The sequence below is a fragment of the Amphiura filiformis genome, chromosome 16 (genome assembly GCF_039555335.1).
Source record: "Amphiura filiformis chromosome 16, Afil_fr2py, whole genome shotgun sequence".
In the NCBI taxonomy this organism is placed as follows: domain Eukaryota; kingdom Metazoa; phylum Echinodermata; class Ophiuroidea; order Amphilepidida; family Amphiuridae; genus Amphiura; species Amphiura filiformis.
Window position 1 is genome coordinate 37,596,717 of NC_092643.1, and position 27,662 is coordinate 37,624,378.

The 27,662-nt window shown below is 34.8% G+C and overlaps 1 protein-coding gene and 1 long non-coding RNA gene across 2 annotated transcripts; both read right to left on the reverse strand.

Moving 5' to 3' along the window:
* Positions 1-3,430: 3,430 nt before the first annotated feature.
* Positions 3,431-5,067, reverse strand: LOC140136588 (uncharacterized). Its single transcript, XR_011856699.1, has 3 exons — positions 4,744-5,067; positions 4,119-4,204; positions 3,431-3,482 (listed from the first exon to the last, which is right to left on the reverse strand). It is a non-coding gene; the product is annotated as an uncharacterized lncRNA (long non-coding RNA).
* An 11,090-nt stretch (positions 5,068-16,157) lies between these two features.
* On the reverse strand, positions 16,158-26,818 carry LOC140135949 (uncharacterized). Its single transcript, XM_072157647.1, has 4 exons — positions 24,114-26,818; positions 19,278-19,464; positions 17,201-17,352; positions 16,158-16,545 (listed from the first exon to the last, which is right to left on the reverse strand). Exons 1-4 carry the CDS (start codon positions 24,247-24,249, stop codon positions 16,208-16,210), a joined length of 813 nt encoding a protein of 270 aa, XP_072013748.1. The 5' UTR covers positions 24,250-26,818; the 3' UTR covers positions 16,158-16,207.
* Between the last annotated feature and the right edge of the window lie 844 nt (positions 26,819-27,662).

The window sequence follows — 27,662 nt, forward strand, 5'->3', positions numbered from 1 at the left end:
CGAAAATGAAGTGGATAGGGATAGGGCTGATAAAGGAGATGTTTAGAAGGCCTCACACTACTCCTTGTCCATATCGCCCCAAAGCTCTTGCTACGTCCCTGATCCTGATGTTGACTCGTGCCACATAACTTTTTTGCAGTTATATGTAGTAGGAGAGTGAAACCATTGCAAAATATCACTTGAAATTTTTTTCCATAGGCAGTTTTCTTTTTCAGTGCATTTATAATATTGATCTATATTTTACTTACAGATCAGATGTGACTTCGGGATTTTTGTGCTGCCCTACCTCTTTCCAGGAAAGGTGTTGAAGAAACATGCACGAACGTCAGTCAACAGGTAAATTTCTATCAATAATGTTGCATTTAACTTGCCAATTTCTTTGTACATTTCAGAATACATGTAGTTCATTGAATGTGTAGTTCATGAAACCTCAAATGCCAAGGGGAAAACCCCATGTAGAACCTCTCATCCTCACCCGACAGGTGTTGGCTATCGTGAACTTTGAATAATCAAGCGCGAATCTTATAATTATCTTGTTTACCATTTCTGTAAATTCTTGTCTCCTAAAGTTTGTGTCCCCTTGAAAATAGCATTGCCCGCTATCACAGGAATAATAATATAATAATTATAAAGATATTTTAAATATTTGCAAAATCGCATGAAAGTAGAAATGCCAATGCAATGGGTGATTACAATGTAAATTACATAAATATGTCATATTTGCTTTAATATTTCAAGAATTTCAGCAAGAGTTTTCATTTTTGGTTATATACCATCTGACCAATTATAGACAGTTTAAAAATAAGACATCCATAAATTTGGTTATATATATTTTAAACCTTCCATCTACTTCATCACTTTCGAGTACCAAACAAATTTTGATTTATGGTTGATACAATGAAAAGGTGGTGGATTTTCTATTTTAAGGCAGCTTTATTTCACTTGAATAGTCCCAATCCATGAAATTAATGTCCTTTATTACATTTTCTTTTATTTTACATGTTTCAGGAAGGCACAGCTTTGGACTGGTTCCTCGCCAACTTTACTGGACGCACGCTGCCATATATACTTGTGAAGCAAGTTGAATCCAGAACAGTGTTTTTATAATGGATAGGCAAGCTTTTTCAATGCGCAACAGTGATGAAAGTTGTAGAACTTGTGCACAAGATATACCAAATCCTTCACATACAATGACTTAGCATATCCAGTACATGTACAGGCTGATCACTGCTATTTGGCAGTTCCTGGACACTATATCAGCTACTAAAGAACCTGGTAACATTAGACCATTCTTGAGTGTTAAAACATAATGAAGTGAAGACTTAATTTCTGTCCCTTTTAAAACACTCAGCATCAATAACATTAATTTTCAAATGACTTTTTCACATCAAAAGTTTTGGGAGAGGTGACCGGCTTCTATTTTATTCTATGTTTGCTCACATTGGGTAATGAGACAATAGACATGCTATATTGTGATTTATTTGATACCTATTTTGAAAATAAAACCAGGAAAATGCAGAATATTATATTTAATTTCGTATTCTTTTCATTCTTTTAGTTTAAAATACTGCTTTGTTCCAGCTGCAGATGGAGCCACAATACAACTCGAAAGTGTTTTTTGCTCAATATTTGTTGAGTAAAATACCTTTCATGTTGCTCAAAATGTTGAGTAACACTTTACTCTTCATCATTTTGCAAATCTTTTCACTTAAGTTTTACTCAAATAATGAGTAATCGTTTTAATCAACACTTGCGTAAACCTTTACTCAAGGTTAAACGAGTAAATTTTTCCTTGTTTCAGAGCAAAAAAGGGAGCTACTCAATATTGAGTAAAATTTAATCAACAAACGTTGAGCAAATATTACTCCATAGTCAATGAGTAAAATTTACTCTCATCTTTGAGTAAAAAAGGAGCTAGTCGAATTTTGAGTAAATTTTACTCAACAAAAGTTGAGCAAATATTACTCCAAGTGAAAGAGTAAATTTTAGTCTAATCTTTGAGTAAAAAGGAACTACTCAATATTGAGTTAAGTTTAATCAACATGTGCTGAGTAAACAATTAATCAACCGAAGCTGAGTAAAATTACTCAAAATTCGACTAGCTCCCTTTTTACTATCGTGATGAGTAATATTTTACTCAATATTGAGCTTTTATTTTTTGCTGTGTATTAGTAATATACTGATATTACTATATATTGGAATATGTTGGGCTTTTAATTTGCAAACTAGTAAGCGCTACATGTTCTTTATTGATCTCAAAGTCATGTGAAGTCTATAAGTCAAATTTTGACACAATAAATATGGCGTTAGTTGTACAGAAATTGATCATCTCTTTTTACCATATTTCAAATTAGTTTTGTTACAAACGACTCATATTAAGATAGGATAAGAAGTCAGAAAGAATATGAATAACTCAGCTTCGGTTGATTAATTGTTTACTCAGCACATGTTGATTAAACTTTACTCAATATTGAGTAGTTCCCTTTTTACTCAAAGATTAGACTAAAATTTACTCTTTCACATGGAGTAATATTTGCTCAACTTTTGTTGAGTAATATTTACTCAAAATTCGACTAGCTCCCTTTTTTACTCAAAGATGAGAGTAAATTTTACTCATTGACTATGGAGTAATATTTGCTCAACGTTTGTTGATTAAATTTTACCCAATATTGAGTAGCTCCCTTTTTTGCTCTGAAACAAGGAAAAATTTACTCGTTTAACCTTGAGTAAAGGTTTACGCAAGTGTTGATTAAAACGATTACTCATTATTTGAGTAAAACTTAAGTGAAAAGATTTGCAAAATGATGAAGAGTTAAGTCTTACTCAACATTTTGAGCAACATGAAACGTATTTTACTCAACAAATATTGAGCAAAAAAAACACTTTCGAGTTGTATTGTGGCTCCATCTGTAGCTGGAACAAAGCAGTATTTTAAACTAAAAGAATGAAAAGAATACAAAATTAAATATAATATTCTGCATTTTTCCGGTTTTATTTTCAAAATAGGTATCAAATAAATCACAATATTAGCATGTCTATTGTCTCATTACCCAATGTGAGCAAAATAGAATAAAATAGAAGCCGGTCACCTCTCCCAAAACTTTTGAAAAAAAAAAGTCATTTGAAAATTAATGTTATAGATGCTGAGTGTTTTAAATGGGACAGGAATTAAGTCTTCACTTCATTATGTTTTAACACTCAAGAATTGTCTAATGTTACCAGGTTCTTTTGTAGCTGATATAGTGTCCAGGAACTGCCAAATAGCAGTGATCAGCCTGTACTGGATATGCTAAGTCATTGCATGTGAAGGATTTGGTATATCTTGTGCACAAGTTCTACAACTTTCATCACTGTTGCGCATTGAAAAAGCTTGCCTATCCATTATAAAAACACTGTTCTGGATTCAACTTGCATCACAAGTATATAAATTGCAGCGTGCGTCCAGTAAAGTTGGCGAGGAACCAGTCCAAAGCTGTGCCTTCCTGAAACATGTAAAATATAAGAAAATGTAATAAAGGACATTAATTTCATGGATTGGGACTATTCAAGTGAAATATAGCTGCCTTAAAATAGAAAATCCACCACCTTTTCATTGTATCAACCATAAATCAAAATTTGTTTGGTACTCGAAAGTGATGAAGCAGATGTAAGGTTTAAAATATAAATAACCAAATTTATGGATGTCTTATTTTTAAACTGTCTATAATTGGTCAGATGATATATAACCAAAAATGAAAACTCTTGCTGAAATTCTTGAAATATTAAAGCAAATATGACATATTTACATGTAATTTACATTGTAATCACCCATTGCATTGGCATTTCTACTTTCATGCGATTTTGCAAATATTTAAAATATCTTTATAATTATTATATTATTATTCCTGTGATAGCGGGCAATGGTATTTTCAAGGGGACACAAACTTTAGGAGACAAGAATTTACAGACATGGTAAACAAGATAATTATAAGATTCGCGCTTGATTATTCAAAGTTCTACAAGGGGTTTTCCCCTTGGCATTTGAGGTTTCATGAACTACACATTCAATGAACTACATGTATTCTGAAATGCACAAAAAAATTGGCAAGTTAAATGCAACATTATTGATAGAAATTTACCTGTTGACTGACGTTCGTGCATCTTTCTTCAACACCTTTCCTGGAAAGAGGTAGGGCAGCACAAAAATCCCAAAGTCACATCTGATCTGTAAGTAAAATATAGATCAATATTATAAATGCACTGAAAAAGAAAACTGCCTGTGGAAAAAAAATTTCAAGTGATATTTTGCAATGGTTTCACTCTCCTACTAAAAAAAAAAAAAAAAAAAGTTATGTGGCACGAGTCAACATCAGGATCAGGGACGTAGCAAGAGCTTTGGGGTATATGGACAAGGAGTAGTGTGAGGCCTTCTAAACATCTCCTTTATCGGCCCTATCCCTATCCACTTCATTTTCGCTTTTGCTCGGGGCTCATGGACTTTGTCCACCCTATCCGCTTGCTTCGCCCCTGGTCCCCGGGCCTGGTCCACATCAGCGTATGTACTACGAGGTTGCTCAGACTAGTACATTAGTTACGATCGCAAATATACAAGTACACATGACATGGTGAGCCGATGCCCATACTGATAAGCTTAACTAACTTACAAACCTGTCTATATCCGGTTCAAATCATACAATAAGATTTCTAAATTGTGTGACAGGTATATGGACATAAAGTTATGAATAATAGTAATGAAATTAGTACCTTCAAATATTGGTTGTACTGCTGACAAACTCCATTCCACCAGCAGACACTGCACCTCCGCATCCCGGCTCCGCTTTTATACGCCATGATGACATGAATTTTAATACGTCGTCGAATTAAACTTACTCCGCGTGTTGAATTTACTACGCGATTTGAGTAAAATACAATGTGGCGATTAAAATATTTTACTTCTTTCCATTGACCATTTTTTACTCTGGCAAAGGGTTGTGTCAAATATCGTCTTTTACTCGTTGATGAGTAAATAATTGGTCTATTTTTTAATCAACATACTTTAGTCGGTAGCACTTTACTCCTTATTTTTTGCTGTGTAGGCTTTCCCCATGACAACGAATTACGTATTTCTTGCATGCTCTTTAATTCGGCGATGTTTTCTTAGAATGAAATGGGTGGAACACTAATCATGTTTGTTCCTTTCATTGTTAGTGAAGTTTAAAACTTTCAATATCACCAATGATTAATTTGACAGTTCTCAGCAACTCTGCCACTTTTCAGCCTGATGTGGCAGTGACGTCAGTGAGTATTTCATTGGCCGCAGTTTCAAATACAATTTTGGACATCATTTAATGTCAATAATTATTTGAATTAATTCATCATCGAAAGTTAATAATCGAGAAAGGTAAATTAATTCGCACAATAAAAGATTCAGTTGGTTGGAAATGATTGGGTCACGTGTCAAGCGATATCGCTCAGAAGTTGAGATTTCTTTAACTTGCAAAAGCGACGTCATTTTCCCCCTTGATTGATTGTCTTGACGCTCTGGAAACGGAAGTACACACCGAGCATACACGAGAATCGCTTTTCTGCTAGCGATGGAGTATAAATTCAGCTTTTAAAGGAGGCTTATTATCCTTCACCATAGTAAGGCGTAAGACAATGTGAGACACAGTTTAGAGGCCGGGATAAGAGGATCGGAAACAAAGGATGCAAGCCCAAAAAGTATTATTTCAATGACTTTATGACGCTCTGGCAACCTGACATAATAAATTGGGGAAGTCAAAACTCGGGGACTGGGGGAGTGGACCCCGGTCACTCCATTACCGGTCGAGAACTTGTACGATACCTCGGTTAAACTAACAAAATCGTGATTGACTGTTTAACGCCCTTTTACTTCAGATATCAATTGACTACTTGATATCTGAAGTAAAAGGGCGTAAAACAGTGCGAGGCACAATTGGTGTATGCGCAAATCAGGAAGAAGTTTTATGCTTTACCAAAAAGTTACGATCTATGCCTATAGGATGTATGTAAGTTCAATGGTATTGAACATACAGCAGGTGAACGGGAATAACCTGGAGATCGTTTTCTTCATCTAACCGGATAAGTTTCGTGTAATTGGGCATTAATGTCTGCTGCCATGGCAACATTTCTCATGTTTGATGCTCATGTTATACCCGAGGCTCTTCATTACCCAATCATAAATTTAGTCATATAATTTATAAGCCTTAGTCCTCTTAGACAATATACATGCCGGTAATGCATAATATCTTTCATTATGTTTTTAACCAGGCAACATCCTCCTCTATAGGCGACGGAAAAGGTACTACATTATTCGTTAGATATGCAATCTTGAAAGAGGGCGCAAGTCAACTCGTATTTTGCAGTTGGTATTTGGAACCATTATTTTAAAACCACTACTGCGAATAAAATTCTGATGGGAAAAAAAGTGAAAAAACTGAAAAAGAAGAGTAAATTTACTAGCTATTTCTGTATATGTCAAAGTCAGAGTCACGTACCTGTACGTATATGTACATATTGGTATACTCAGGATGTGTTTTGTTTTATGTTCAATGGAACTGAACAAACAGCAGGTGAACGGAAACAGCTTGGAGATAATTTTCATCATCTAACCGGATAAGTTTCGTGTTATTGGGCAATAATGTCTGTTGCCATGGTGCATGATGCTTTTATAGTCATAATGAGATTAGTCATGCATGCAGTAGTTTTTATATAGGGAACACTGAGTAATGTAAATTTACCCAGTGAAGATATCTTATCTTTCCCAGAATCCTTTGCAACATGATACATCCCCTCCTTTCATCAAATGACACTCCCACTACATTGACAGGGTCCCTTTGTTTTAATTTTGAGAATAGACTGGCTAAACATTGGTCGATAGTCAACATATTTTGAAAGATCTAGATGTGCACTGTTCATTGAGGTACATTTTGTCACTATCGACCCATGTTGTACTACCCAGCAAAAACAGACCATATTGGACATAATTCGCAAAAGATTAGTAAAGATTACTATGTTGGGTTATATAAAGGGTATATAAAGGGTATAAAACATTTTCATAACATTCAAAAACATTTTTTGATACCTTACTGCAAATATTCTAACATAATATTATCTAAGTGTTGACAAAATATTTGGCGAAAAAAGTTTGACAATACTATTTGAAAAACATTTTAAAAATATTATTGTTGTGTGTTTTCATACAAAGCGTTTTAAAACGTTTTCATGACCATTATACAATCCGACAATTAAATGTTTTTACCAAAACTAAAATCTTAAAATATAACCTGTTTAAAACATTTTTAAAACGTTTTGTGTTTGCTGGGTAGATAGCAAATCAGTACAGAAAATTGAAATGGAAACAATGGGAAGTCTAAATATCTTCTCTGAGTTAGAGTCAAAACCGATAAATCGGCAGTACTTGGAATTTAAAAATCGGCAAAAATCTCTAAACTACTGATTTTTATTCATAAATCAATAGCAGTCCTTCTAAGCTTCATTCTGGAAAATATGAAGATCAAATCTTGTGAACTTTTATTATTTTTTGCATCAATTTCAATAATACCCATGTTTTTTGTATGGGTAACTTACGTTACTAAGGGTAATTTAACAGGTTACTGTTTATAAACAGTAAACAATTTTAATGTAATTCAAATGTAAGACAATTCTTGCTGTCATATTGTAAGATACATGTCACATTTTCAAAATCACTCATTCGTCAATTCTTTATGCTTTTATTTAATATGCAAAATTCTAACGAACTTCAAAGAAAGTAAGTCTCACAAAACATACGTTACCATTAGATTGAAAGGAGTACTGCAAGCTCTTTTTTTTGACAATGCATAAACTAATTGTTTTGGTATAACCAATGCAATGTCGCCTTTAAGTTCAAAAAGAATTGCCTCAAAAAGAGTTGAAAAAGAATTGAAAATGTAGATGAAACTTACGTTACAATTAGGATACTTTTCAATGAGCCTTTTTCTGTAATGGCTCTTTCCTAAGTACTTATAATGAATGCGGGCGTCATAAGAAAACAATACACTGGAAATCTTGAGTATATGCTAAGATATTACCCTTACTCTTACTATTTTATGTTAATTTTTACAATTGGTTATAAACTAGAATACAAAATATGTTTTGCGAGATAGTTCATTATATTTTTGGTCACATAAGTCACAATAATTACTCTTAAAATGTGTAGAATTTTGTAATAGTGTCATAGCGTCAAAATTGGGCTTCATATTGCATTATCAATTCACACCGTATTTGCCATACTTTTGAGTTAAGCCTATACTCTAGTAAAATTATCAAAACTCTTGGTTATTCATCCAAACTAAACTTCAATCACAGAGTCATGTTATACCAATGTATACCCCAGGCTCATCATTACTCGATCATATCAATTAATGAATTCATAAGCCTTAGTCCACTTGCCGGTAATGAATGGTATCTTCCTAAATTCATCATAAGTTTATAACCCTGCAACATCCTCCTCTATAGGCGACGGAAAGGGTGCTGCATTACTTGCTGGATATGCAATGCGGAAAGATGGCGCACGCCAACTTGTATTTTGATGTCGTCATTTCAAGCCACTACACACTACTCATGATGCAGTCATGTCTACAGTAGAATTCATCTCGACCTTTGCAGGACTTAACCCCATTAAAAGCTATTAAACCAAGATAACACTCATTGAAACAGCTCAACTGATTAAATCGGATCTTCTCTGGTTGTGCACAAGTGTCTATTTTCATGTGCGATATCGCAATAAAGCTGGTATTCATAGCTTCAGTTGGGTAACCGATTATAAAGGAAACGAAAGGAAACAATGGTATGTGTGGCTTTGTTCACGAAATCAGACAATGGCGTGCTTTTTGTAAACCAGCATTCTTGAAAATGAGCAACATAATGATTGTTGACTTAACACGGTTTGGAAATAATTTCTTCATATTTTTGGTGTTATCTGTCGTTTACATGTCCTTCCTAAAACACAAAAGTACGACCCTCTCCAAACACCTAAATTAGCTAAAAATTTAGGACATGTTACAAAACTATATTGTCTAGAATTTTAGAAGAGTACTTTTAATATTGGCCGGTTATTTTTCACACAGCGACGTTAACTAGGCAATGTACTATTATCTATAACATTAACTAAAACACCAAAGTACGAATATTTCCAAAAATCTAAATTAGCTAAAAAGTTAGGACATGTTAAAAAACTATTTTTTCTACAACTTTAGAAGAGTACTTTTAATATTGGCCGGTTATTTTTCACACAGCGACGTTAACTAGTCATATCCCCATACTTTTAACGTAGGGCTATTTGTAGAGGTCACGCGTCAATGGGAAAGAGCACTGTGTATTGTGTATAGGAAAACGGACAGTAACTGCAGTATGTACGAATGAAATATTCAACAGTAACAACACCAACCAAGAATGAAACGGAAAATCTTTGAATGGAAGTCTTCGAATCTTAATGCAAATTATTTGTTATTTCCTAACATGAAATCCCAACCGACGTTAAGCAAAAGCCACGCAGCAAATAATGTGAACAACTTTCACAGAATAATGTCACGCAACACAACAAGGATGGTAATATATAAATGATTCAAAAAGAGTTATCTTATACCAGTGCACATATCTGCAACTAGATTTAAGGGATCATAACATTAATGTGAATTAGCCAGAAAAGAATTCACTTTTATTTTAAGGGATCAACTCCTACAGGGTGTCCCAATAAAAAGAGGCCCTCATTGCGCCCTATTTCAGAAAAGTTGTTTAAGTATATGTTGGTATGTAAAGAAGCCTTTACCCATAGGCGTAGATCGGGGGGATGGGGGTATTTATCCCCCCAATATTTTGCCAGGGGGATGATCCATACAACCATCCCCCCAATGTTGACGCCTGTATATGGGTTTCCAATCAAATTAACCCCATATTTGGCCATTTCAACCTAAAAAGTGCTAAATTTTTCGCGCTCCGCTCGAAATTTTTAAACTTTTGTACAATATTTCACCAGTTTAGCTTTAATATTGCAAAATTTTTCGCACGCTTCGCGCGCATTTGTACAATAACCTTATTTTGTCACCAAAAGGTGCTGACTTTAAGATATTTTTTCTAACCCCATCCCCCCAATGGCGAAAAGAAATCTACGCCACTGCCTTTACCCGTTAGCTTTAATAAACCGAAGCGATTATTTCAATCGGCTCATAACTTTTGAAGATATGCCCTTTTAAAGAAAAGTACCCGTTTTTCACTCTGTCCACGGATAGCAAACAGAGTTGTTGGGATGGGTCATGCTGTGGAGTGGCCTGCAAGATCAAACAGACCTCACACCACTTGATTTCTTCCTTTGAGGCAAAATCCAAGATCTTCACAAACGTATTACTGCTGCATTCGCAAGTACCCGGCGCACAAGGATGGTACGCAACGCAAGTGATGCAATGAGGACCAGGGCTGAAACATGTATTCGCCAAGGAGGCGGCCAGGTGTGGGGAGAGCAGCACAGTAAACTCACTTCAGAAGAATCAAGGATAAACCAAACAAGGCCTTTTCAGGGCTACCTTTTATTCTAAAAAGAGAAATGACTTATGTTCTAAATAAATAAAGCAAGAAACAACAAAGTAAGAAAGGAAGAAACATAATAAAACAAAAAGGCAAAAATAACCAAGAAAAAAATAAGTAATTGCAAGTAAAGCAAAAGAAGTCCCATTCCGCATCCATTTTACCCACAAATTAATAACACTCTCAAGATCTACAGCCCATAAACCCACCGGTAAAGCACATATCCTAAATAAAGTTATTTTATAAAGTTATCATTGAGGAATGTTTGATATTCATGCATGGTACGGGTAGTCCTTTTAATCTTGAAGTAGCCAAACCTCCTCCGTGGACAAAGTGAAAAACGGGTACATTTCTTTAAAAGAGCATATCTTCAAAAGTTTTAAGCTGATTGAAGTAATTGTTTTGGTTTATTAAAGCTAACGATTGAAGGTTTTTTTACATACCAACATATATTTCATCAACTTTTCGGAAATAGGAGAAAAATAGGGCGCAATGAGGGGCCTCTTTTTTGGGGGACACCCTGTATAATGACATTGTATACAAACAGCCATATAAATCTTTTATAGTATTTAATTGTTGCTTTTAATTCATCCGCGTCTTCTTTGCACGCACTAGTGATCATGAAAAGCATGTGAAAATAAGGTACTTGCTCACGGTGATCATAGCCATCAGGAGGATGATACTGCACATAGTTAAATGTCGGGACACAGGTCACAGTTCGAGAAGAGATGATATTCCATGTACCACCGTAGTCATTTGTGGAAGCAAAAAAAAAAAAACTAAAAAAAATACGCCAGTGACCTGTACTATAGTCTGACTATTCAGGAAGATGGTTAATATCCCTGCATATTATGCCTAATCAGTTAGGCCTACTTTGGTATAACCGATTTACTATAGACTTATTTTTACACCATGTTTACTGTATTAATGTTTTATCATATTGATCCCCTTATAGTGGATTCGTGGCACTTTGGAACCAATGATCCAAATCAAAATGACAAACATACCCCCCTTTCGACCTTTTAATGGAATTTTATCAATAAGTTATTGACTGATATTTTCAAATTGACGCATAAGTGACATATTAAGCATGGGAGAAATGGGTAACACAAATTTTATGATTTTTCCTATAACTATATAAAACTAGATGTACGGCCCCAGGTTTTTGTTTTATATTTAATTACATTCCTAATGTTTTTCTCATTTACTTGACACCATCCTGGGGGTCATACTAGGCACCACTGACCCTCCATGAAACCCCCTTTACCGACCATATTAGGCTTTGACTACTGAAGTCTAGATTGACCTACCATGACACCCCTTGATCTCCATGACACCCCTTGACCCACCATGACACCAATCCCCCACTATCACACCCGCTTATTCTAAATCAGTTCAGTTCAGTTTTATTTCATCAAATTATACCATACAAATATATAATTACAATATTTGTTATAAAAGCTTTTACAAACACTGGTTAACATGGTGAAAATGATATAAATACATTTGGAAGATACCCCTTGACCTCCAGAGCCCCCTTATCGTGGCATTTGAGAACTAATGATTCAAAATGAAAATGAAAGACACGTCTCTTTATAAAGGAATTCAAATCAGTAACTGATATTTTCAAATTGACGTATAAATGACTTTTACATAGTATTTTTTGTGTGACATGAGAGCACATCAGACATATCGAATTACATTCTAAATACGACAAAATGTCCTTCTGATATCAAATAGTTTTGATTTATTAAAATTTCATGCGAAATTATTAAAATTTGACAATTGATTTATTATTGATATTTTTGACATTTAACAGTCCTCGAAGTAAAATGTATAAATGTAAAGATATTTACTTAAAGTGTATGTAGCTGGGAGGAAAAGCCGACGATCATTTGAGAATTTTACCTTTCGTATTAAAGATATATATTTTGTCTTTAAAAGACCTAAGATCGTCGGCTTTTCTTTGATTCAGAAGTTCCCAGCAAACACAAAACGTTTTCGACATCATTCGCAAAAGGTTATAAAAATAATCACAACGATGTAAACTCAGAAATAATAGTTACTGATGTCAGTGATCATCTATTAACTATAGTACTCAAAAATCGGGCAGTAAGAAAAACATCGCCTGATGAAAGAAATTATTTTTATAAGAGGAATCATAATACTTGTAATATAAATAATTTGAAGCAAAAACTTTCCAATGTGAATTGGCATGCTGAACTGGATAATGAAGATGTAAATGATAGTTACAATAAGTTTATACGTATTTTCAATAATGTATATGATGAATGTGTGCCTTTGACAAAACACAAGAGTAATAATAAAAAGAACCAAAATTTCCTTGGATAAGTAGAGGTCTTCTCAAAAGTATAAAAACTAAGAATAAGATGTATAAGAGGTATATACAAAAGCCATGTGATGAAACGCTTGAGTCATTCAAAACATATAGAAATAAGTTAAACACGTTAATACGAAAATCAAAAAGAGAGTATTATAAAAGAAATTTGAATCTGTTAAACACAATCTACAAAAACATGGAAAACAATAAATAGTATTATTGGACGTAACAACAAAAGAAATATGCAAGCTAAATTCAAAAATGATGAAGGCGAAACGGTGTCAGATCCCCAGAAAATTTCAAATGAATTTAATAAATATTTTGTTAACATCGGACCTAAATTAGCTTCCAAGATTACAACAAATGGCAAGAAGTACTATGATTATTTAAAGAGCCCATTAAGCAGTAGCATGTACATGAAACCAATTGTTGATGAAGACGTTATAAAAATAATACATAAATTTAATCAAAACAAGAGTGCTGGTCACGATACTATTGGTAATTACGTGGTAAAAAGGATTGCAAAGGAAATATCGATTCCATTAACTATTATATTCAACCTGTCTATTACTGCTGGTGTAGTACCAAATGAGTTAAAGATCGCAAAGGTAATTCCCATTTATAAGAAAGAAAATCCAGAAGTTTTCTCAAACTATCGTCCAGTTTCTGTTCTGCCATGCTTTTCAAAAATACTTGAAAGGCTTGTGTTCAACAGATGCATACATTACATTGATAAATATGAAATTCTAAATGATAAGCAATTTGGCTTTAGATCTAAACACATTCTACCTATATGGCTATCTTGGAATTTATTGACAAAATTAGTAATGCTGTCGAAAACAATGAGACAACTGTTGGGATTTTCTTAGATTTGTCAAAAGCCTTTGACACTATCGACCATAGTATTTTATTACATAAACTGGAACATTATGGTTTTAGAGGAAACGTTTTAAAATGGTTTAAAGATTACTTACATAATAGAAAACAGTATGTGTATTACAATTTTGTAAATCTGAACATAAAGATATAATATGTGGAGTACCTCAAGGCTCCATCCTAGGCCCATTATTGTTCATTTTGTATGTTAATGATATCATAAATACTTCCACCATTCTAAAATTTGTCTTGTTTGCCGATGATACTACTATAACTTATTCACATAAGGACATTGTGTCCAAATACGATCTTATCAACAATGAATTAAAAGAAGTAAATAATTGGTTTAAGGCTAATAAGCTATCAGTGAATGCAAGCAAGACTAATTATATGGTGCTTGGTACAAATCACAAAACATCACACGTATTGTACAATGTTACTAAAAATATTATATTAGATAATGTAATCCTGGAAAGGTTGAATAAGACCAAATTTCTTGGAGTGACAATTGATGAGAATTTAACTAAATTTCATATTACCAACATCTCAAAGAATATATCTAGAGGTGTTGGTGTAATAAACCAACTGAAACATTTTGTCCCCGAGCGAATAATGTATTCACTATATTGTACTTTAATACTTCCTTACATAAACTATGGTATCTTAGCATGGGGAAATACTTGTCAAAAATATTTGGAAAAGATTTTCAAACTTCAAAAAAAAAGCCCTTAGAATGATATCGAATAGTCACTTTTTAATTCACTCAGCCCCTATTTTCAAGAATTACAATTTGCTTAATGTTTATGATAGTTATGATCTCGAACTAAGCACTTTTATGTACAAGTATAATACCAATCAGTTACCAAAGGCCTTCAATAGTTATTTTGTTGAGCAGAGGAATCACCTCAGGTATCACACAAGAAACGCTGAAGATTACAAGATCTGTCTTACAAAAACAGAGTTTGCTAACAAAACAATAAGAACCGCCGGGCCAAGAAAATGGCATTCGATTGACAGATGCGCCAAAACGGCTACATCAGTAAAACTCTTTAGATCCCAAATTAAAACAAACCTTATAGAAATATACACTTAATACCTCTTAGTTTGGATTTATTTATTTTTATTTTTCTCCCTTTTAAAACAAAAAATCGATTAAAATTAACTGATCTCTTAGCATTTATACTATATTCACAAAATGTCAGCTTTCTTGTGCGATATACGTACGTGAGCAAATGTTATGAAATCCTAATTTATATTCTGCATGTTCTTTATTCATCATTTTTTTCCTGCTTAGTTCGTTCTACATGAATGTATGAAAGAGGGTGGGGGGTGTTTGTATGTATGTACTTGTATTTTATTAGACAACTTAAGAAACTTAGGCTAAGGTTAAGGGGGTGCTTGTTCAGGCCTTTTTGGCCTTCTGAGCATCTCCTCATTCAAATGTGTTGTTTTGCTGTTATTGTATTGTTGTATTTTGAATGAAATAAAGATTGATTGATTGATTGAGGTTGTCAGAAAACGTTTAAATGTCGGGTTATATAAAGGGCATATTAAGAGTATAAAACGTTTTCATAACCTTAAAAAACATTTTTGATAATCTACTGCTCAGCAAACAAAAATGTTTTACAGAAAACGTTTAAATGTCGGGTTAAATAAAGGGTATAAAAATGTTTTTAATAACATTCCAAAAACATTCTTGAAAACTTGATACAAAACATTCAAAACAGAATGTTATTTTGGGGTCGAAAACATATTTTGCGAAAAACGTTTGCCCAAAATATTTTCAATAACGTGTTAAAAACGTTTTCATGACCTTTATATAACCCGACATTTAAATGTTATTAAAAGGTTTTGAAAAACCATTTTAAGAACATTTCTGTGTTTGCTGGGTTCAAATATTTTAACATAATGTTATTTAAGTATTAACACAATATTTGGCAAAAATGTTTGCAAAAATAGTTTACAATAACATTTTTTGAAAACATTTAAAAATATTGTTGTAGTGTGTTTTCAAACAAAACGTTTTAAAACGTTATCATGACCTTTATATAACCCGACATTTTAATGTTATTAAAACGTTTTTACCTAAACCAAAAGCCAAAATATAACTTATTTAAAACGTTTTAAAACGTTTTTAAAACGTTTTTGTGTTTGCTGGGTTACTACGCAAATAAAATACAATTATATCTATATTTTTGGTTAATGCCAGAAATGAATGCATGCTATAATGTTGTATGTTTTATATGATTGCGAGTGGTGGTTATGTGGGGTCGTAGAATGTGTAGGGGGTGTGTTTGCATGTGGGCGTGGGGTAGTTTTGTGGGAGTGGGTTTGCTTGTAGGGATGAATGTGGTGATTTAAAAAAAAGAAGTGCGTCGATTGTTCATGATTACGGTGCATGATTTAAATAATCCTCTCTTTGAGTAACTATATCAACGGTACACAAGTACTTATTTTGCGTACCGGTGCCTGATAAGCAGGAGGAGGCTCTATCATACCCTCATTGCTATTGCCGCTGGCAATACTCACTTTCTTAAAAGTCTTGTCTTTTATAATATGATCGTAACTTGGCAAATCGGCTGAAACCGTCGTTGCAAATGAATCAAGTCCAATCTCGCTACTTGCATGTCGCGTCAAGTTACTGGCGTCCGTATTGGATCGTCTTCTATGACAATATCGGCATAAGACACACAGTAACATACATACTGGAACAAACGTCATGCTCACGACAATACGACCAAGGAAGGACCCGAAGAAACTGTGATCTGCAAGGAAATTTAGACCAAAGAATGCTATGTTAATGCTATGTTAACTCTTAAAATCTACAGTGTAAGCTACTTAATTTTAAATAGGAGTTCAAGAAAGGTACGTCTATTATAATTATACAATATTTGAATTAATCGTATACATTATTTATGTTTACGATTACATGATTGCAAAATACCACCTTAAAAAAATTATAAATTTCGGTATTTATATAGCGCCTTACCACAGATCACGGAGTGTTCAAAGCGCTGTAATTTCGCTGCCATGGTGAATCATCACAATCAGATCGCATCAACTAGGCATTTTGCAGCCAGAATAGCGCAAACCTATCCGCACTTAGATTGTAACATCCACCATTTATCTGTGCAGCTCCCCAAATTCCATTGGGTGAAGGAAGTTTTTGATAACCAAACAATTAATCACCGGAGATCCCGGAGAAAACCTGCGAGATAAACCAAGGGCACATGAGTCTTTGGGCCGCGCCGGGGCTTGAACCCGGAACCTCAGTGGTGCAAAGCGAGGGAACTACCGCTGCGCTAACTCGCCCTCCCAGCGTATTGCACATCGTATTGCACATTCCATTCTTCTTTTTCCTTTTTTTTAATTCCGAGTCCACAATTGCATAACAAACAAACTGTATGAAAAAACACTTACGACGATATTTAGGATTGCACAGTACTCCAGCTAGAGCAGCACATCCTTGCTTACTCCACGACTTATAGCTACACTCCGTTAAAGACTCCTCATCTCCTTCGCATGATAACCCACGTAAGTATAAGTATGAGTCGCTCTGGCGCATTCCGTACCTATTAAATGAAAAAAAATTATTGGTATGATTGAATGAGAACTTAACTTGAGCGTGGATTTCTTATGCATACTTCATTATGTTCGTGTTGTTATACGTGTTATTTTTACAACGAATGGCTTGTTGTTTATTCTATACTTTTAAAATTTTGCCACAGATATTTAAGCAGTTGTGTAGTAGATATCAATGTGACGAAAGTCTGAATTCTCTCCTCACCTCCCCTCACCTCACCCCACCTCCACTTTCACATGTTGTAATGTCTATGACAACAAAAAAAGTATTTGATATTAACCTCGAGGTGATATCAAAATCTTTAATCAGACCGGTTGAATCTCTCGATGTTCTACATAATGTTTGCTTTTACAAGTCGCGTAACTCCCGGTAAAAAGCTACTAAGTATAAGTTGAGTATGATTATTTGCCAGTCACTTTTGGTGTCCCTCAGGGGTTCATCTTCGGGCCAATCGGCCCTGATTTGGTAAAACGATCTAACTTGAAATTTGGACATTTTGAGATAAATCCATATCATGGGTAATGTGAGGGTACTCTTTCCATTGGTGACATCCTAAAATCACCACCATGCCACCAAATAATGAGATTTTTATGTTTTCTAAGACATTAGATCTGTTTAATAATTTATTTTATTCAAAAAGAAAAACGTCAAGTGTTCAAACTTTAAAGCTCTTTTTCTCGAAACAGCGATTTTAATTTCAAGTTAGATCATTTTACCAAATCAGGGCCGTAATGCTCTTCGTTGTTATTATTAATGATACGCCATCTTGTGTTTCGTCTGATACCCACATTGCAACATTTGCTGATGATGCAAAATGCAACATAGGGCTATCTCAACCGTTTTAATACTGACCAACATGCTCTGCAGAATGACCCCAAGGCCTTCACGCAGTGAAGTTAAACGTGTAAAATTCCAATACCAAAAAGTGCCTAATAAATGCAAAACTGTCATATTCATACAATCCCTTTTTAATCGTATTATCAATTCTTAGAATGTCCTCCTAGCTGATCTTAAAAATCTCTAGCACTTTAAACTGGGTCAAGGTTGTCCTCAAAACACTAAACAATGTTTTTTTTTTATTAGATGATAGAATTGGATAACAAAATCCTCTTTCCTTGTGGCACGGCCAGTGCTTTGATTAAGTATGAGATTGTGGTTTAGAATTATGGACTTTATACCGTCCATAATAAATGTACACTATTAATTATTGTCATAAATGTATTGTATTTAACGTTCAATCTTTTGTATAATGTTAACATTTTTTTTTGTTTTTAGTTTTTCTTCTCCAAATCCCTCCGCTGGTCAGATTTTCTATATACTGGCGAAAAAGTCAGGATCAAGTATTTCACAATTTCAGTGGCAAAAAGGGCCGTACACAATTTCAGTAGGCAAATAAGGCCGCACCATCTCCCGGTCCGACTGGCCCATTCACCAGTCGGATTGGGAAATGGTGCGGGGATTGTACCCAACTATCCTGTTGTTTCTTCCAGGTTCCAATTCCCCTGGTTGCTATGTGATTACAGCTTACAATTCGCACCAATGCCCCACAGAGGCATAGAAGGGTGGGGAAAGTACTTGAATTGTATACACACGTTATTCGGATATTTAAAAAAAAACCGAAAGAAATTTAAAGCAATTTCGCAACATTGTTACAAAATCTTCTTAAATTTTTTTTCTCCATTTCGGTGAAATTTGGAATTTTTACACTAAAACTGTGGAGACCCATCACGACGTACTGAATATCCCCCAGCTGAATATTCCCTTCTGTCATGGTGGGGCAGGATAGATAGGCCTACTACGCGGATTTGATGAAACCAGCCTCAGTCGATTAAATTCGGAGATTGCTAGGATTCAGGAATCAGTATAATTAGCTATGAATTAAATTTGTTTGAAATCGTTGTTGTTTATACTTACTTCTTTTCAGCATTGTATAGTATCTCCTCAACACCTATGTGTCCTGAATGTTTGCATAACACTTCCCCTGTATTGATATTCCACGACTCGTCGTCACAGAGGTAGCCTTTATGAGTTACTTTTGATGCATTTTGAAAAGTAATTACGACTAACCCAGAATAACCATACTCTCCAACAACTTCTACATCTGTAAATATGACATAAATAGATGTACATGCTGGTATGTTGGTAGTCCTCAATTTGTTCGACATTACACTTGATCGACACGTTCAACTTAACGGGAATTTATTGGACAGAACTTTAGTCACCAGCTTCTTTTATTATGCATAGTCGCGCTAAAAGTCGATCGATACATGCTGAAATCAGTACAATTCAGAGATACCTCTTTTTACTATGAATTAATTTTCTCGGTCAAATATAAAGCAATATTTGTTTTTCCTTCATAAATGTCAGTTAAAAACATAGTGCTTGGATATACATTAAAAAAAATCCTGGTGTTAAAACTAGGCATGATATTGTGTCTTTTAGTGTAAGATTTTTGATTTTTATAGACCTTAACTTCGCCTGCAAGTTTTTTTTTTCAGAATTCATTTTTTAGCGTTTCAAACTAATATAGTTTGCTAAAGAAACATATTTCCCACATCTTTAAGGCACATCGTGTAGGTCTATATATTATAGCTTTGTCAGAATATCTGTTTTGATTTCACCTTTTTTCACTTGCGACTGCCAAAATGTCCAAGTCAGTACTTCATTTCTAATAACCAGCAGAACTAATCGATATTTCTATAATTTGTGGCTTGCAAAATCATCCATCCATGGTATATTCGCGAGTTGATTTTGACGAAATTGGTTGTCAGAATTGAAAAATGGTGCAATCATAATCGAAATTCTAACAAAACTATGATATAGCTCACGGTGATGTGCGTTAGAAAGTTGGGAAAACTGCTTCATTAGCGAACTATGTTACTTTGAAAAGCTAAAAGGTTGATCCAAACAAAAAAGTTGAAGCCTATCAAAATCGAAAATTTTGACTGAATTTCACGCCTAAGTTTGACACTAGGATTTGAAAAGAAATATAGTATCAAGCATTACAGAAAATTAATATTACATTGAAAAGGTGCAGCTCAAAATTTTGCTCATTTCAACACCAAATTCGATCGTGTGTATTGCCTCATTAAATGACTGAGTGAGCCTTGTACAATAATAGAAATCGGTTGACCAGAGTTCTGCCTGTACACACACTATTTACTATTTATTTTTACACGGCTGGTTGGGTTTTTCTTACAAATCCGTCCTTCAGACTGATGATTTCAAGCTTTTCTCTTTCAAGCGCTACTGACCACCTTCTATTGTTATGCATAGTTGTGCTGGAAGTCATAACTATAGGGTGCACAACTTATAAGTTCCCCCCTACATATTTTTTTTAATAAATCGAAAACTATTTGACAAAATGCAAACATGTAAAATGATATGGGTAGCCTTATTTGTTTTACACATGTGGACCAAATTTTAGCGTCACACGTCATTGCGTTCAGTCACAATGGTTCATTATGTAAAAAAAGGAGACTGTTTTAAACAGTGTTAAAAGTTGCATCTGAGTCCATAGGACTCAATTCTCAAACAATACAGTAGGCCAGGAGTATTCATGTGTTTGTAAAAGAAAACTCAATCTTTGGTATTATTCTTCTTCTTCTTGAAAAGCAAAGCAGGTGTTTTATTCTTTTCTTTTTAATGATAAATGTCTGAGATGGAAGGGATATGTACTGCAGTGAGAATAGACCACATGGCCAGTAGTTCATCACATGTGAAAAGTCACATTTTAATAATGCCGCGTTTGCCCGACTTCTTCGCGGTAGAGCAATAGGTTTGCTGGATGAAAATGTACCGGTGAAAGAAATTGTTCGTCGTATGGGAGTTGCGCCTAATGCAATTCGAAAATTGAGAACAAAATTTCAGTTGACAGGAGAGGTGAAAAATCAGCCGAGAGCACCTTATCAATGAAAACACAACACTGCAAGAGCTAACCCGAGCAATCCAACATGTATGGAACAACATGGACCAGCAACGGGTCCGGAATTTAATAAACAGCATGCGGCGACGTTGCAATGCACTTGTCAACAGTACAGGAGGACACGTCCCCTACTAAACATCTAGACTTTAAGTTTTATTTCCATTACAAACACATGGACAGGCCTAACATACTGTATTGTTTGACAATTGACTCCTATGGACTCAGGTGCAACTTTTAAAACTCCCTCTTTTTTTACATAATGAACCATTATGGCCAAACGCAATGATGTGTGACACTACAAATTGGCCCAGATTTGTAAAACAAATAAGGTTACTCATAATTTTTTACAATTTTACATTTCGTTAAATAATTTTCGATTTATTACAAAAAGCATTAGGGGGAACTTATAAGTTGTGCACTGTATATATAGGCCAAGGCCTAGTAGCCTGGTATGATGTGCATTAGAATTGAGAAAAATCTTTCATTGGCGAACTATATTACTTTTAAAAGCTAAAACGTTGACACCAAAAAGATCTCACAGGCGAAGTTAAGGCCTGTTTAAATTAGCCTGTGTTATGCACTTTCAGTTTCACATGCGTTTGAATGGGAATTATTTTGCCTAGTCGCCACAAGTTTAGGGAGCACATTTCTTCAATATTTTGACAAGTTGACATAAAATGTTCTATTCTATATTGTTTGGTAATAATGTCTTTTGCCAATAGTACGTCCAAAGTTGTAATTTTGTGTTTTTGATCGCAAAGATCGGATATTTTTATTCCCGATTCCAATTCTGCACCCTTCGCAAGGGTGGAGAATTCGGCAGAACTTTGACGACAATTTTGCCTTTTTGGACATTAAAATGCATTCGATCCTTAATTTTGTTTCAACCGAGTCTTAAATTAGCAAGCACAATAAGGTGGGTATTAATTTTACATACCTTTGATGAAATTTTGAAGTAATTTTTCGAATATCTGACCTGCGCATACCGTTAAGTGTGTAGTTCAATACCAGGATTTAAAAAAATACAGTATCAAGCTTTGTGGTTTTCTGCTGGTATTTACTGAAAAAATATAAATTATTGCTTGACGTTTGGTAGAGAAAGTATGTTGTAACGTGAAACAAGTACCTAATCTGATATTTTAAATGGCTGAGTGAACCTTGTATATACAATAGCCATATAGCATATTAAAGTCACATATTAACCAGGCACGGGATGTAAAGCGCTCCACAGACTCCGAGTATTGCACGTACAATATTGCATGCAACATATCTACGTTATTTAATCTATTGCCATTCTATTTCCAGTAATGTTTAAGTTCTAACGAATGTTTGATGACGAAAAATCGATAATATGTTACATATAATATCTAGTAGAAATATATTATCGATTTTACGTCATCAAACATTCGTTAGAACTTAAACATTACTGGAAATAGAATGGCAATAGTTTAAACAACGTAGATATGTTGCATACAATATTTTACGTACAATAAAAAGTCTGAATACTGCTTTACTGAAGCTATTAACATAACAATTGTTTTTCTTACAAGGACATAATAATCGTCCTTCAGCAATGTTTACACGGATGATTTCAAGCTTTCCTTTGCACGAGTCACTATGTCACGTTGCCTGGTAATTGTCGCTCAAACCCATAAATTTTGTTTTTCTTATAGGGGTTGTGCAATGAATACAATTATTGCTTCCTTCTTTTTCAGTCTGTTAAAATATGCTTTCCTCCCGCTCGTTCTGCTATAAAATCTGTACCACCAGTCTTTAGTACCCTATTACCTTTGCACATGGAAAATATTTGGGTTCCCAATTTGCAAACCTGAAATGGGATATATGTCACGAGCGTAGCGTGCAGGAAAGTTGGCATATTTTAACCTTTTTGTACTGTTTTAGAGCGTGTTATTTAAAAGGTGCCCTGTAATTGTGTGAAAAATGTCCTGCCTACACCTCTCGGCCTGCCAAATATTGCTTGCCTCCCCCTTTGGCCTACCAAATATCTTTGCTCCCCCATTTTACCTTCCCCAGGGCTCATGATTATTGCACAGCCCCTTACTCAAAATGCTGAAATATTATTGCCGAATTATGACATCATGTCAAAATTTGACCTGCGCAACACAACAAATGTGGTTGATTTCATTTTGGTATATAAATTGGGTTATAAAGTGTAAACATTGCATATAATGTGATGCGAACAATCATAATCAGTCGGAACTCAGAAATATTGATTTTGAGATATAGCCAAACAAAGGAGACATTTCCGTTTGTTTCCTCTTGTTTTGGAAACTCTTTAATTGCTCAAATCTTTGGAGCTGGTTGTTCAATTTCAATGGGGTTTTCTGCAAAATGCAGCTTTATAAATGCTTTTTATTATCCTATAAGAAACTGGAAATTTCATATTCTGACTGATTTTGCTTGATCGCATTACATATGACAATAAATCAGGTTTGAAAAACCTTTGTAATTCTACATTGTTCTGTATTGTAATTGTAGAATCGTATGCAATAAGTAAGAACAGTGCAAATTGGCAATAAGAAACACACCTAGGGCTAATGGTTTAATAAAAACACGACGTTTCGGATTGTTTTGTTTTGTTTCGCTTCCATATACCGACTACTCAGTGTCAGAAGTGGGTAAGTGCAATAGCTGTCAAGTGATGAGTACAACATGTGTGTAAATTGCCAAATGTTCACAGGGTAGCTGTTGCACTTACCTACTTCTGGCACTGAGCAGTCGATATGGGGTGGGGGTGTGTGTGGGGATGTGTGGGTGGGTGTGGGGAGGGGGGTGTGAGTGTGTAATTAAAACGTACTACTCACCTATTGAGAGTGATTCTGCCACTAACCAAGGAGAACCTCCAACTAACACACTAAGTAGAGCAGGTATCAAATTGTATTTCATTATTGAAGCAAAGATATACGAGAATTTAGAGAATGGTTCACAGTTATATTCCATAATGCACGGCAGTACAGCTGAATGAAAATTGACTGGTCAGCTGAACGCGGCCGGAGTAGAGACTGATTACTGATCAGTGAATAATTTATATGTATTTCAATGCAATCGCCTCATCCATTAGTGCATATTATGGAATTACTTAGCAGTCCGGTGAGTTCAATGAACTACGCCCCAATACCGATGGAGTTTCAGCTCTCCATGCACAGATGAACAAACACAATACGAGAAGGCCAATGAGTTGTACAAAAAGCTTAAGCTTAATACCGGTATCATAAAGATCAGTATTCGTTTGTTCATAATGTTCTGCACATGAAGTAATATAATTTATAATAAATTCATTTTACCTTGACAGTCGTAAAAATACGGCCAATTCAGAAAGAAAATCTTGTTTATCGTACAGGGCCTACTAATACACAATTACTTTTTGTTGGCCGCTGAACTATTTTCCAGTGTACTTTTGTACTGTTTTCCTGACACGAACTTTCCCTGTTTTTTTGTGCCTACATAGGTTGCTTGATTTATGGTATATGTGGTGCGATCAAGCAAAATCAGTCGGAACTCGGAAATATTAAATTTTCAGTTTCTTATAGGATAGTATATAGTATTTACAAAGCTGCATTTTGCAAAAAACTGTATTGAAATTGAACAATCCAAAACAAGAGGAAACAAAGGGTAATATTGCCTTTGTTTGGCTATATCTCAAAATCAAGATTTCCGAGTTCTGACTGATTTTGCTAGATCGCATCACATAATGTGTATGTGCACAGTGATTTTCATCACTTGTTCTAGTGCACTTTTGTATTCCCATTGATTCACGTTGTTTCTACAGGTTTAGTACTTCTCAGTCTTTGGGCCTTGGAACTGGAAATGGGTTTTAAAACTCAAGAATAGCTCCCCGATTTGAGTTTCAAGCTAAACCTAAGATTCGGGGGCTATACCCTGGTTTTGCGGGTTATGCTTCAAAACCCTAGAATCGCTGCTCGGATCTGAGTTTTGATTCGGAGGCTATACCATGGTATTTCTGTTCATTCTGTAGGAAAGGAATGCAAAACCCTAGAATCGCTACCCGAGTTGAGTTTTGCCGAGCTATTCCTTAATTTGGGGAGTATGGGATGGCGAAATCCGGGTATCAAAACCTTTATGAAATTCTTGGGTTTGGGTCAAAATGGTACACTTATGCTTCCAATACCATTCACATGTTACGAATTCATACCCTTTTAATACCATTTTAATAGTCTTACTCTAAATTTGGCCAAGGGTCACTGTAGCAAATCACTATTCACGCCATTACTTAAGGAATCGGAGAGCAACGTTTGCACATTATTTTTATGGGACCCGAGAGCATCTCAGACACATCGAATTGCATTCTGAATACCAGGAATGTTAAATTATTTTTATTTGTTTTTGCAAATTTTCTGGTAAATTATTCAAATTTGACATTTGTTTATATTTTTGATATGTAACAGTCCTCGATGTAAACTTTATAAATCTAATGATATGTACTTATAAAAGTGTATGTACATGTAGTTGGGAGATGAAAAACCGAACATCAATTGAAAATATTGACCCTTCATATTGATGATGTACATTTTCCCCCAAAAGACCTACATTTTTTTGATATTTTGAGGAAAAAAATTTATATTTTCAATACGAAAGGTCAAAATTTTCATATGATGGACGGCTTTTCATCACAGCTACATACACTTTAAGTACATAATAAATAAATAAAATAAATAAATTTTGGATTTATAAAGCGCCTTTCTCCAGATCTTAGAGGACTCAAAGCGCTGTAATTCGCTGCAATGGTGAATCATCACAATCAGATCGCATCAACTAGGCCAGTTGCTGCCGAACGGCGCACACCAATCCGCATTTAGATTGTAACATCCACCAATTATCTGTGCAGCTCCCCAAATTCCATTGGGTGAAGGAAACCGGAGATCCCGGAGAAAACCTGCGAGAGCGAGCATGGAATCGGGATAAACCAAGTGCACATGAGTCCTTGGGCCGGCGGGGCTTGAACCCGGGACCTCAGTGGTGCAAAGCGAGGGAACTACCGCTGCGCTAACTCGCCCTCCCACATCATTAGATTTATACAATTTACTTCGAGGACTGTTAAATTTCAAGAATACAAATTTTTAATGATTTGCCATAAAATATGTATTTTATACGTTTTCATAGCTCATTCAAAAACATTTGTCGATAACCTACTGCAAATTTTCTAACACAATGTTATTTAAGTGTTACCAAAATATTTAGCAAAAAATGTTTGCAAAAAATATTTTACAAATAACATTTTGAAAACATTTTTCAAATATTGTTGTACTGTGTTTTCAAACAAAACGTTTTAAAACGTTTCCATGACCTTTATATAACCCGACATTTAATATTATCAAAACGTTTTTATCTAAACCAAAACCCAAAATATAAAATATTTAAAACGTGTTAAAACATTTTTGTATTTGCTGGGTATGCCGTCTTTTAATATAGAACCAAAGAGAAAACAATTCATTAAGTTCAATCAGATCAAAACATTATATGGATTTAATGATTATTAATCAAGAGTATGCAGAGCAAAGTTTATTTTATCGCATGGGTACCTTAACTGAAAACAATGTTCATGTACACAAAAGCTATGACTCTAAGAAGAAGAAGGGTATCATTCAGTTGCTGCTGGAGACCGACTATGAGCTACTATGATCCTGATGGATGACTTGGAATACTTCTGGGTAGCGTACACAGGTTTAAAGTGTTGTTCCGATAAAACAACAGCAGTAGCAGCATAATGAAGATGATATGTAATATAAGCCTCTTTGTATTTCATAGAAGTTAAAGAAGACGAACAAAATTACAATAGTTGCACTACCACAAAGACACTACCTTGTAGTTGTTCTCATTATTGAAGTAGAAAGTAAAATAAACCTCTTGGAACCTTAGTCACCTAAACAGCCACATGCAGCTCAGGTGCCGATATTTATTTACCTCGTTGAAGTGAAATCAAACTGTTTTATACTTTCCACTGCTTCTGATTAGGCCTTGCACATCGTCATCATCCCTATATCTTCGTGTCAGAAATTGCCGTGATAGTACAGCGAATCCTCTCGTTTTTCAAAAGCTACGCATCGCGATTTTGTTCGAGATAGGCCGAGCGACTCAGGCTAAGCATACCATGACTATCATAATGAGATACCACAGAGTTTCTATATTCTACACATTATTACGATTTGTGCATGCTCTAGTACCCCATATGATGTTTCTATTACAAGAAAAATCGATTTGTTTTCAAGTAAAACCAGGGTTTTGTTTCCAGTACACGCACTCGAAAAGCAATACACTAATTAGCGGGACCTTGCAGCTTGCTGTGGATATCTTTTACTGCATTTTATAAGTAAAGATTTTGAAATCCAAAGTAA